General features: G+C 29.7%; 2 protein-coding genes across 6 annotated transcripts; both read left to right on the top strand.

The window, feature by feature from the left end:
• Positions 1-630: 630 nt before the first annotated feature.
• On the top strand, positions 631-4,390 carry LOC119599826 (nicotinamide/nicotinic acid mononucleotide adenylyltransferase 3). Of its 5 annotated transcripts, none has more exons than XM_037949729.1 (6): positions 631-935; positions 994-1,400; positions 1,459-1,560; positions 1,622-1,773; positions 3,586-3,997; positions 4,069-4,390. In XM_037949729.1, the coding sequence occupies exons 1-6, from the start codon at positions 830-832 to the stop codon at positions 4,105-4,107; spliced, it is 1,218 nt and encodes a 405-aa protein (XP_037805657.1). In that variant the 5' UTR covers positions 631-829; the 3' UTR covers positions 4,108-4,390. The 5 variants fall into 5 exon arrangements, with proteins under 5 accessions (XP_037805657.1, XP_037805658.1, XP_037805660.1 ...); XM_037949730.1 differs by having other exon boundaries at positions 3,790-3,997; positions 4,069-4,385; XM_037949732.1 differs by lacking the exon at positions 4,069-4,390 and adding an exon at positions 2,187-2,395 and having other exon boundaries at positions 3,586-3,801.
• A 4,263-nt stretch (positions 4,391-8,653) lies between these two features.
• LOC119599835 lies at positions 8,654-11,717 on the top strand. The gene is made up of 6 exons (XM_037949743.1): positions 8,654-9,473; positions 9,534-9,779; positions 9,842-9,951; positions 10,012-10,152; positions 10,874-11,080; positions 11,141-11,717. Exons 1-6 carry the CDS (start codon positions 9,094-9,096, stop codon positions 11,632-11,634), a joined length of 1,578 nt encoding a protein of 525 aa, XP_037805671.1. The 5' UTR covers positions 8,654-9,093; the 3' UTR covers positions 11,635-11,717.
• Positions 11,718-12,880: the final 1,163 nt, after the last annotated feature.

Here is a 12,880-nt window from a genome sequence, read left to right as displayed (position 1 = left end):
ATCGTGTAAACCAAGGCGAATAGGTGAAGTCATTTCATTTTGCAGCGAATTCATGAAATTTTTTATATATGTAGTTTGACAGCGTCGGGTTTGAAAGAGAATTTTTTTTATATTGAGTTTGACAACTTCGGGCTAAATTTCCATGGACAAAAAAACAATCAGCTGTTGAAATGACTTCACCTTATTAGTTTCGCCATGGTGTAAACACAAAAAATATAAATCATACGATTTTAATTCTCTTTTTTGTCATACGAATGAAATTTTATTTCACTTTACGTACGTAAAGTGTGATCGTGTAGAAGGCCCTTTATTGTTTACAAGTTTTTATACATAGAAATGTATACAGACTTAAAACTTACTGTTGTCAAAAACTTTACAATCGTGCGCTTTTCATAAATAGCTTTTTGCAATTTATGAACAGTCGACTTTAAGAATTTAACCAATTTAAACAATTAATGACATTTTGTAAAGTAAAATTGCTAAAATGAAAATTTGTCAAACTGTTTGTTTGAAAAACTTATAGTTGTAACTGTACAGTTATATTAATAACTACTGATTTTTATGATTTTCAGCCGACTCCATTTTAGCGGCGTCATCATTCAAAACCAACCGGCGGCTACGTTCATCCAGTTTACAACTGCTTGGCAACGGTTTCTGACGACCTTGCTAAATAATAAACAACAATATTTTCTTTTTTACACACTGACGGAATTTCATCAGAAGCCGCAGGAACAAAAATTACAAAAATTTATTATAAAATAATTAAACTTATTTATAAAGTGTAAAGAAACTAAAAAAATTGTCATAAATCGAAAAAGGAACAAATAAAATGTCAGCTTTTATAGAAGAAACCTCGAATCGATTATTACCTAGAATTGTGCTAATCGCATGTGGATCATTCAGTCCACCAACACCTATGCACTTTCGTATGTTTGGTAAGTAGTAATAAAGATTTTCATGAATAATTTATCAATATCTCTTTTTGTAAAATAGAGATTGCCAAAGATCACTTTGAAATGCAGGGTACCCACAAGGTTATAGGCGGCATTGTCTCACCCACTCATGATGCATATGGTAAAAAAGGCTTGGCACCGGGTAAACATCGTTGCTCCATGGTAAAATTGGCTTTGCAATCCTCCACCTGGATACGTCTGTCGGAATGGGAAACGCAACAAGATGGCTGGTCACGCACTCAGGCGGTTCTGCAGTATCATCAAAATTTCATGAATAATTATATAAATTCACCTGATTTGGATAATATGAATAGTGGAGATCATCAAATACCTAGCTGGTTGCCACCAAGTCTAAGGGAACGTCGTGATCCAGTACAATTGAAACTTTTATGTGGCGCTGATTTGTTAGAATCGTTTGCTGTACCTGGTTTATGGGCGGAAGAAGATGTAAGTTTTAATAAAATACTGGTTTTACTAGGTAAATTGAAATACATATGTCATTTAGATTGAAGATATTATTTCCAATCATGGTTTAGTTGTTATATCACGCAGTGGTTCAAATCCTGAGAAATTTGTATTTGATTCAGACACTTTAACGAAATATCAAGTAAGTACTATAAAATTATCAAAACAGATACCTATTTAATAATTCCTTTTAAATAATTTAGCGTAATATAACTTTGGTCACCAATTGGGTATCGAATGAAGTCAGTTCAACTATGATACGTCGATTGCTGGGACGTGGTCAATCTTGTAAATATCTTATAGATGATATGGTTTTGGAATATATAAAACAATTTGGTTTATACCAATCGAACACGTAAGTGGACACTTTTTCTATTAATATTTTTTCTATAACAATCATTACATCCCCTCAAACAAACCACATTGCATTCAATCAGTTAGTCATAGACATCTTTTCATTTCACTTGTACATTTATCATTTTTTTAACAAATCCAACTTACGTACACTGAACATTTTATCAAATTAAAAAAACAGAACCAAATCTTTACTGTTTAACTCTCATTAGTTTGTTGTTGTAATAATTCATTCTAAGATTAAAATAATCTCTATTGTTTTTTATGTGTGCTTATATTTTTGTCTGCTTTTTTCTCATTTATTTACAATATATAAAATTTTATTTTAAAAAAACACTAAAGCAAATCTAGCTGACCTCCTCCTTCCTCTAACACCTTAAAATGCACTTCAACTACTGCCATCACAACTGGTAGCAACACCAAAACCACCACAACAACAATTACTACTACTGCTAATCTAGCTACTAATAGTAGAAGTCTTACAATAAACTCTGATAATAAAAATCAAAATTTAAACATCGATATACAATTATTGTCTTCAAAATCTCCCAACAACTCTTCTTCTGTAATAGCACCAGAACACAATAATTTAGCACACGTTACCTGGAAGTTATATATGGAGTGTGAGTGTTATTAGAAAAATTTGTAAAAATCAAAACCAAACAAGATCAAACAAATTGTTAATTTAATTTTATTGTGATATTTTAATTTAATTTTTAGTTTCAATTATATTTTCATTATTGAAAAAATGTAAGATTTTATTTTTTCTTTATTTTGTTCAGTGTACTTTTTGATTGGTAATTTCCAATTAACAGCTGTTTATTTTTTAGTTTTATTCTGCGCCTTAAAATATGCTGTATTATTAGTTTTCACATTTATTTTATGGTTCTGTAAATCGACTTTAAAAAAGTTAACGAAGTCGGAATTAGGAAAATTTGGAAAGTCGACAAGTTTTAAAATTGTAGAAAGTCGACTTTTGATAAATTGCAAAAAGTCGAACTATCTCATAAAAACAAATTTTTAATAGTTTTTGTGTTGTTTTCAATTTATTTTTTACTGGCCTGTTCCAGAAATTATGATGCTAAAAAAAACCAAAAACGCTGATGCAGTGCGGTGTTGCACTTCTCAACAGGCCCATATTTTTACTTAATCAATAACTCTGTTTAATTAATAACAATATTAAACACTTCACTCCAATCTATAAGAATTGGTACATTATAGGACCTAGCTCCCACATTAAATTTTGAAAATTCATTTTATAGATGGCATTTGTAAAATTGAGTTAAAATGGCAGCCTTTAAGGTATAAAATTTGTTTAAACTATGGCTACAAGTTAAGGTTAAAAACTTTTAATTTGTTGATTAAATTGTGGCCATTTTATTTTCTTTTGAAACGAAATTCCTAACGCTATAAAAACAATTCAACACAAAATCGAGCCATTGTGTAAACTCATCGGAAACACGCTTAAAACTAGAGTTTTTTTTTAATATATTTTATTAAACTTGAGAATAATATCCTAACATAAAACCTTTAACTTAATAAGGAAACAAGTTATTTTAAGTATGCATTTTTTTATTTTAAATGTAGTTCAGTCGTTTGAACGATGTATTGTCTAACGAACAATGCATCTTTAAACCTCTTTCACATAATTACTTTTTCCACTTTCTCCACAACTAATAAAACTCGAACTTTCAAAAGTATATACAATTCTCCACTACATTTCATTCAACCTTTTATAACTTAAAACCCTATGATAAAGTATTTATATATCTCTCTCGTTCACTATTGCTTACGCTTTTTTTGGGAACTTTAGTAAGTATATAACATTATTAAACCGAACTTCTAAACAGGATAAACTTTTTAATATTGCTTACATTAATCAACAACAAAATGTTAACATGCAAACATCATCAATTGAGACAACACCATCAGATGATGAAGATGTTGACAACAATGATGATGAAGAGCATATGGATGAAACAGATTTTTCATTAGTTAAAAATATATTAAATAATAGCAACAATTTAGATAATCGTAAAACAACAATGACAGCAGCCAATGTATTTTGTTGTGGTGATAAATCAGGTGCCGGTGTAATTGGTAAATTGTTGGGTCATAATGTTAATAATAATAAAAATAAGAAATCGACCACAGGACCGGGACAAGCGGTGCAAGTGATAACCAATGAATGTGGTATTACAGAAGTTGTATTGGATGATAATGAGGTAAGTTATCTACGTACGTAGCTGTACTTTATCTTACTTTTTTTAATTAACTAATACATTATTTATGATAGATGAAATCCAAAAAACTTAAAATGGCAGATCATGTTTAAATCTCATTAACAAAGTAATCTAATGAATTCCAAAGATGTCTTAAGTGCGGCTTAAACAAAAGGACTGTTAAGTAATGGCTACAATAAACAATTCCAATATCTATTTTACTATTTATTGTGATTGTGAATTAAACATACTAATTTACATATACATTTATTTAAACTTATTTATGCACTTTAAAGTGTTTTACAAAGGCATACTATTACTACTATTTATGAATTATTAAGTGTAATATGATTATCAATAATTGTTTAAATAAAATTATGTATACTTATTGAAGTAAAAGTTTTGATATATGTTTTTAAGTATGTACACAGAAAAAAGTTCCTACATAGTACGTACTATGAACTGTTTGACTTAAGTTAATATTTAAGTATTACATATTTCCAAAAACCCAAAACATGGTATTTATGAGCTTTTCTTATTATAATTGGTACTTTTTGAGTTTTCTATAATATTAAGCTTTAGGGAATGAAAATCTACAGTAAACGATTTTTGGTACTTTTTCATTCTACAGTCGGTACTTTTTGTTTTTTATACCCACCATCAAAAAAGAATTGGAATATATTGATTTTGACATTCCGTTTGTAACAAATCGAAATATCGAATATATGTAAAATTATATATATTCTGGGTCCATATTTAATTCTAAGACGATCTAGCCATGTCTGTACGTCCGTCTGTCTGTCTGTTGAAAGCACGATAGAGTCCAAACGGAAAGAGCTAGAGAGTTTAAATTTTCCACAAATATTTCTTATAGGTAAGGTTTGTTTGGTATGGGCAATATCAATCAACGTTTCCGCATAGCCCCCATACAAGTTCCTCCCCAAAAAATAGCTTTAACTGTTGTCATAACTGTTTTAAACATGCGAGTATAGCGATGAAATTCGACATAAATAAGTTTCATATGAGCCAAATTCCCTCTACCAAATTTTATGAGGATCGGTTAATAATTTACCCTACCACCCATATAAGGTCCCCTTCAGAAAATGACTTTAACGATCATTACAGCCTTAATAATAAGAGCAAAGCGATTAAATTCGGCGTAAGCAAGTTTCTTACGAGTTAAAATTACTCTATCAAATTCTATGTGGATCGATTCACAAAATGACTTCAATGCTCACTACTGGCTTAAAAATACGAGTATAGCGCTGAAATTTGACATAATTGGCTCAAGCCCTATTTCAAATATCAACCTAATGTTTATAGGGGAGTATTCCATTTACGGCATACGGTTTGATGGTGGGTATATCAGATTCGGTATAGTCGAATATAACACTCTTACTTGTTTGGTTTCTAGTACTTTTTCGACATTCAAATGGATTCGGAATTATTGAACATAGAAACATAAAATCATACATATAGAATCCTGATGGAATGAGCATTTATAAGACTAAACTTTGTGTCACATTTTTATTCATTTTTTTGAATCTTTTTTAATATTAAACCTAGAAACATGGAATTATCAGCTTCCTGATTGAAAGAAAATCTGTAAAGGTGAACTTTCTGGTACTTTTTCGTTTTCCAACTGGTATTTTTTCGATTTTTTGTAATAAAATATGTATTAACTGTTATTTTAAACATACTATATTGAAGGATATACATATAAGATTCGGCACATCCGAATATACAACGTTTACTTGTTTTTTTGTGTAATGAGTGCTATCGCAACTGTAACTGACATTTAGGAAAACAGACAAAATGTCTGATGTTTATGTAGCAATATTCGAACATTGTAATTTGTTTGATGTCCTTTTTTTCTAATTCACAAAAATGCATATCTAATTTCCATTATAAATAATTTTCATATACATAGGTATGTATGTTGAAATCAATTTTCTGAAGACCTCCGGCATCTTCAGGGTTCAAATCTTTAAATATACTATGGTGAATGGTAGTTACGATTACTGTTACTTGTTAGGTTATTTATGTTCCTCTGTCTTCTACACAAATATTTAAGTGAAATTGTTTAAAGTTTATAAAGTTTATTGACATTGTGGGTTTATTGTGAACGAGAGACTTTAAAGTTGAACAAACAGCATTCTTTTCATAGTTGTGTAGGTAAATCAAGGGCTTCTATCGTTGCCTGTAGTTTTAAACTATTAAACCATTTCCAAATTCTTCGTCTTTTCTTTTTAGCTTTATTTGCGTTTACAGATGCCATTGCTCATAAACTATTAATTCATAATGCGTTCTTCAATTTAACCCCACTTTCGAACTGATTACAATTAAAATTGTAATCATTCAAAGAAAATTTAATTTAAAATTAAAACTTAAGAAAATTATTGTACTGAAAATGACGTTGAAGCGCAATATTAATTCATAATTATAATTTGATTAGAGTTAGAAAAGTTGTCTGTATATTTTTAGTTTTTCATTTAGTAAACAGTGTATTTATGCTTTCCCCTGCAATAGTACATATTCATCTGTCTTAGTATGTACTAGGGTGATCGATTATTCGACATTTTCCAAAAACCGGTTTTCGAATAGTTCGAATAGTTGACATTTAAAAAAAACCGATTGATATTTTTCGATTTCAGAAAAAACCGGTTAACCGGTTTTTCATTATAAATAGAAAAATATATTTTAATTTGAAAAACTTAATGTTTATGTTTAAATTTGATTAATAAAACATGGCCCGAAATGTTTAAAAGTTTAAAAGACTATAACTTTAGATCTAGTCGTCTGATTTACATTATTTCTTTAATATAAAAATATTTAGGAAAAAAGTGGGACACTTCTGGTAAACATATGGTACTATGTAATCCTAGCTTATTTTAAAAGCCCTGTTTATGAAATTTGCATAGGCATTCCAAAACTTCCATAAAATTTCAGCTGTAAATTAATTATTGTAATTGGAATATATTCTTAAGATTGATAAAATTTTATCAAACTGTTATCAATTTTACAAATAAATTTTTTTAATTAATTAGGAAAATCAAAAAAGTTTAACCAAATGAGCTGTAGAAAAATATACGCTAGTTCCTCGACTCGAATATTTTTAAAATTTAGACGGGCTGTATTATTATTTACTTAAAAATTTCATTTAAATAATCTTTGAATACAAAGCAAATAAAAGTATTCGAAACCGGGTTTTTAAAAGTGAAAAAACCGGGTTATTCGATATTCGAAAAATCAACATTAAGAAAAAACCGACACTGGTAAAGCAGAAAAAACCGGTTTTAAAACCGGTTGAAAAATCGAGTCGATCACCCTAGTATGTACTACGTTTTAAATTACTTACAACAATTGTTGCATTTTATATTGACCACAAAATCAAACTGAAACTATTTCATGCAGCACAAATATAAATTGTTAATACAATAAAACCAGAGAGCAGAGGCAAATATTTACGATTAATAGAAATCAATGTTAGTCGACAATAATAACTACAATTGTATTCGTTATGAATTAAATTTAATATTGAATATTATTCAGACAAATTTGTCGTTAAGAATATTTAGAGAATGAAGAGTAATTTATATTGAAATTTAAAGGGGAAGGAGTCCCATGTTATTTTTAAGATTTTTAAAATTATTTGTATTTAATTCTTCTATTCAAAAATAAGTCATTCTTGTGGCATGGCAATGCCATCTCGCATGGTGGAGATTGTGAAATTTGACCTTGTTAGACTTTCCTTGGAGTTTTTATATTGCAAGTCTATCTGCCGGTCCACACTAGGAAACTATTTTTGGGAAACTTTTGATTTTGCTTGAGAGAGAAAGAAATATCATTCAACTCTCTCGCGGTACGAAGTTTCTCGTACTCGGAAACTCGTTTTCTTATTCTTCTCATTTGTACAAAAACAAATCAAAGCAATTAACACGTAGTTTCTGAAACAAAAGTTTCTAGGAAACTTCTAAAGAGAATTGTGGACCAGGTCTATGTGTAGACATTAAGAAAACTTTAAAAGAGAATTAAGAAAAAGTTTCTCAACTAAAGTTTCGGTGTGTGGACCGGCACTATGTAAATAAATCAAAACCACAACAGCCTTAAAGCCAACAAAACCCATACATACAATCGTTCAAATTCAGTTCGATTTATGCGCAAGAAACGATAACAATTTGACGTTTCAAATAAATGCTATGATATCTCAGAGTAGGGTTCTATAAATCGACTTTCGAATAATCGAACAATCGACTTTTTGTCGAAAAAAGTCGAAAAGTCGAAGTCGACTATTTTGTTCCAAAAAAGTCGATAACTCGACTATCGTCTGTGAAAAAAGTCGACTTTGTGAATAAAAGTCGAAAAAAGCCGAAAAGTCTGAAAGTCGAAAAGTCGAAAAAAGTCGATAAGTCGAAAAAAGTCGAATAAAGTCGAATAAAGCCGAAAAAAGTCGATAAGTCGAATAAAGTCGAAAAAAGTCGAAAAGTCGGAAAAAATCGAAAATTGTAGAAACAAGTCAAAAATTTTAAAAAAGTGGAAAAAAAGTCAAAAACTCTAAAATAGTCGGAAAAACTCGAAAAAAGTCAAAAAATAGTCGGAAAAAAGTAGAAAGAAGTCGAAAATAGTCAAAAAGTCGAAAAAATCGAAAAGTCGAAATAAACTATGAAATACAAATACAAAATACAATAAAATGGCTACAAAATCCGCAACCTTAGCCGCACTCCATTTAATTTACATTTTCTCTGGGAACCAGAAAACGCAACCGCATCCGCAGGTTTGTATTTCTACTCTCAAGAGGGAATGACAAACTAGTCACTTATTACTGGTAATAAATATTGGTTAGAATTCTTTCCCTTACTTTAAAATTTAGCAAATAAAAGAGCTGGAAAACATACATACATATGTATGTATGAATGTGCAATAGAAAAAAAGCACAAGCTAATAGAATAGAATATATAACACTTCACTTTTGTTGCAACAACATAAATGGCTTCAGTTTATAAATTCTATTCAAAGTGCAATGTTGTTTGCGTAATTTATGAAAATTTCTTTTAATTTAAATTTAAAAAAATTTTTAATTTAAAAACAAAATTAAAACAATGTTTTTTAATAAACGCGTAGGATGGCCAAATCCTATCAAGCAAAAACAACAGCAACGTCAACAACATCAGACACCGCAACCAAATGATCAATTGCCATTTTTATCGCGGTCACGATTTAGTGCTTTACCACATTTTCATGCCACAGCCACAAATGAACAAGATGCAAATCTAACACTATTTATAGCGATTTTATATGTAATCGATATGTTTGGTGTATTTCCGTTCGTGACACTTCCGGCTCTACTCGTTGAATTGGGGTTTTTTGGCATACCTTTGGTCATATCAGTTGTGGTTTTACAAATTTATACTTCATTTTTATTAAGCGAATGTTGGACCATGGCCCAGTCATTGGATTCGTCTATAAGCAATAAAAGCAGGTGAGCTAAGGCGACCTCTAGAACATTGCAAAGTTAAATGATTTTGTGGTTCTTTGACAGATATCCTTATGCCGCTATAGCTAATTTGGCCTATGGTCCCTATGCGAGTTTTTTGGTTACCATTCTCTTGAATGTTAGCATATTTGCCAATGGCATACCAAATATTGTTATGGCTTCACAAAACTTGGAGTTAGTAGGAGATCGCATGACTAATGGAGAATTTATATTTTCTTTTTGCTATTGGGCCATTATAGTGGGTATATTTTTGTGTCCCATGGCCTGGTTGGGTAGTCCAAAAAATATGAGGTGGGTATTTTATTGGTTTTTTATGCATATAAAGGTTTAATTTTTAAAACATTTACTTTTAGAGGTTTGGCCATTTTCTCGGCTGTTGTAATGATAGTAATAGTCATTCTATTGTGGTTTTGTCTATTTACGGCTTCTTCAATTGGTAAACCCTTTGAAGGTGTTAGTTTTGGTGGGTTTTTGTTAAATGTTTTCCTTTCGTTAATTTAACATTTAATGTTTTATTTTCTAGATCTGCCGCCATTTTTAACTATTTTAAGTGGCTACAGCATTTTAGCTTTTCAATTTGATATTCATCCCATGTTGTTGACTTTGCAAATTGATATGCGCCAAAAAAATAAAGTTGGATGGGCTTCTTTTTGTGGTATTGCCAGTAAGTGAATAATAATAACTTGAATTTATTTTGGATTAAATCTTTTGTTTGAACTTGTTTTCGGTTCGAAACTTTTCTGCTAAATATGAATCAACATTTTTCCACCACGTCAGGTTTTCGAGATATCGAGTCCTAAAGTTAAAAAAACACCGTTTTAGCCATATTTGAGACGTTTTTATAGCGTCTTTGTTTGTAAAACCTGTTATTAAAGCTGAAAGTCCTATTTGTCGACAAAAATTTATTTTTTTCTGCACTTCGACTCTTTTAGATAGTTCTTCGTTATAAGACTGATAATAGTCAAATTAAAATCGCTTATAATTTCGTTAAAACACGTTTAATTTGAAAAAGGGTCTTATTTTGAGATCTATGCACATATTTTTTTAATCTCAAAGTTTGTAGATAGTATTAAAAAAACTCATATTGTCAGGTTATCCCAAATTGGTTCAGAGAGAACCATCCAATCGACTCATACCTTCATATAAGAGCCCCAAACAAATTATAAATCAAAAGTATTATTTGGTTTCTACAAGTTTAATTTAACATTACCTCAAACGCGGTAAGTTAAACAACTAATTCCTGTGACCGTGATCTGATTTGACTTCCATATATCCGACTATATATAGTTATTCAAAGGAAAGATTAATTTATTTGTTCAGTTATCACCTCATACCGGTTTTATCTTATTCTGAAAAAAATCATTGATTAAGTAACTTTCTTCCAGCCACATCGACTATGGCGATTTTAGGTTCGATTATAGCAGCCTATAAATTTGGTACCATGATAGCGGAAAACGTATTAGAAACTTTGCCTCGCAGTCTACCGTTATATATACTGCTGATATTAATCACAATACAACTGTGCTTTTCTGTCACAGTGGGAAGTTCGGCTTTGTTTTTGCAAATTGAAAACTATCTCAAAATATCGGAAGGTACAAAATAAAACTCTGTTTCCCAATTTAAAATAGCTTTTAATTAAAACATTTTTTTAGTTTTCTCCCTAAAACGTGTCTTCATACGATCCACAGTGGTGGCTTTACAGGTAATGATTTCTGAGTTTTTGCCAAGTTTTGATGCTTTAATGGATATTGTGGGTGGTACCATAACGGGTCCATTGGTTTTCATTTTACCACCTTTGCTGTATAGACGTATGGTTCAACTGGAGCGTTATCATCAACGTATTGCCACTGAAGCTGCCTATGGTAGTTTACCCTTAGATTTAAATTATGAACCCTTAGATGGACCACCACCACAATTGGCACAGAACTCTCGTATCACTTTGCCAGCACTTTTGGAAGTTTGTTGGTTGCGTACTATTTACACGTTCAATCGTTTGCAATGCGATTTATCTTGTTCCATGGCCGTTTTACTGTTTGGTATATTGGCTACATTTTTTTCGACATATTTAAATCTTTTCCAGATTAATGAACTTTTTCGCAATAATTCACCATGTTTTAACAATTTAACTGCAGGCAATAGCAATTAAAAAATGTAATAGAAAAGACTTTTAAAATTAAGATAATTTTAGAAAGAAATTACTGTATAAGTTGTATGTAATAAAGTGGCCAAACGAGGAAGTTTTAAAAATATTTGTGTTTTTTATCTTTTTAAAAAGGTTATTTTGAATACATTACGATTTTACTACTTTTACGATTAACTTTTTTTAATATTTAAGACCCATTTTTTACATAAACGCATTTTAAAACGTTAGCTTGCGATGAGTGGTCTATTACCCTAAAAATTTAATAATCTGACTCTGAGTTATCATTGTACAGCAAATATAGCAGTAGTAATAGTGTATATTAACTATTTTTCTTATTAATTGTCGCTTAATAATAAAAAAACACGAAGTTAACACGGCCATTGCCCTTCGGGTAGGTTTATATTTTTATTATTTCAATGGTTATGTGAATGTGTAAAAGTAGTAGTGGCTCTCAATTTATGTAGTATATGATTATAAACTATAATTTTTATATTTTAGTTTGATTATTATTTCTACAACAGTTTTTTTTTTATTAAATTTATTAATTTGTTTACAATAAATTACATTATTATATTTATTTGTATAATAAATAATAATTACGCACAAAACAGCAGTCTTATATAAGATGAAATATATTTGTTATATCATTTTGTATTTGCTTTAAGAATTTATTTTTATTAATATTTAAATTGAATTCATAAATGTTATAAATAAAAAAAAAAGTTATTTATATGAACATTTGTTAGGGCACTACAAATAATCAGATTAGTTAATCTAAAAATAAATTTAATCTTATGTTAATCCCCTTTGATGTTTTTGAGTACAAGATTAAACTTCGCAGTGTTGCCATACAAAACAACAGAAAACTTCACTGTTTGTTATCAAAACAATGCATATTTTATAAAAAAGAAGAAGACAATTGTAAATTTAATATGAAAATTAATGAAAACTTAAATTAAAAACAAAAAAATGTTTTTTGAAGTGTCCATAATTTATACTAATCAATAAATAGAACATTTTAATGTTTATATTTATAAAAAATTTATTAATTTTTTTGCATCAGCTGTTTACACTTTTACATTTCGTGCTTAAGATTAAACCACCTCCATTGGGCGCTTAAACTTGCAAACAAAATTAACTAATTGAGTACTCAAAAACATCTTTCGAGGACTAATTTTAATTTAATCGCTAATCTTTCACCTAAAGATTGGCCCTTAATGAATGAAATGAAATGTTGAGAGTGTTTTAA

Source organism: Lucilia sericata, unplaced genomic scaffold (genome assembly GCF_015586225.1).
Source record: "Lucilia sericata isolate MDLA Ls3-8-SP2 unplaced genomic scaffold, ASM1558622v1 Contig000089F_arrow, whole genome shotgun sequence".
Classification (NCBI taxonomy): Eukaryota; Metazoa; Arthropoda; class Insecta; order Diptera; family Calliphoridae; genus Lucilia; species Lucilia sericata.
The sequence above is the reverse complement of the archived record's forward strand: the minus strand, read 5'-3'. Positions and strand labels throughout refer to the sequence as shown.

Excerpts from the sequence above, each read along its gene's own strand:
- LOC119599826 (XM_037949729.1), top strand. The coding sequence starts at position 830 with ATGTCAGCTTTTATAGAAGAAACCTCGAATCGATTATTACCTAGAATT. Across the intron at positions 1,561-1,621 it reads ACACTTTAACGAAATATCAA|CGTAATATAACTTTGGTCAC; the intron begins GTAAGTACTATA and ends TAAATAATTTAG. Across the intron at positions 3,998-4,068 it reads TTGTATTGGATGATAATGAG|ATGAAATCCAAAAAACTTAA; the intron begins GTAAGTTATCTA and ends TATTTATGATAG.
- LOC119599835 (XM_037949743.1), top strand. The coding sequence starts at position 9,094 with ATGTTTTTTAATAAACGCGTAGGATGGCCAAATCCTATCAAGCAAAAA. Across the intron at positions 9,952-10,011 it reads CTTTGAAGGTGTTAGTTTTG|ATCTGCCGCCATTTTTAACT; the intron begins GTGGGTTTTTGT and ends TTTATTTTCTAG. Across the intron at positions 11,081-11,140 it reads CTATCTCAAAATATCGGAAG|TTTTCTCCCTAAAACGTGTC; the intron begins GTACAAAATAAA and ends ACATTTTTTTAG.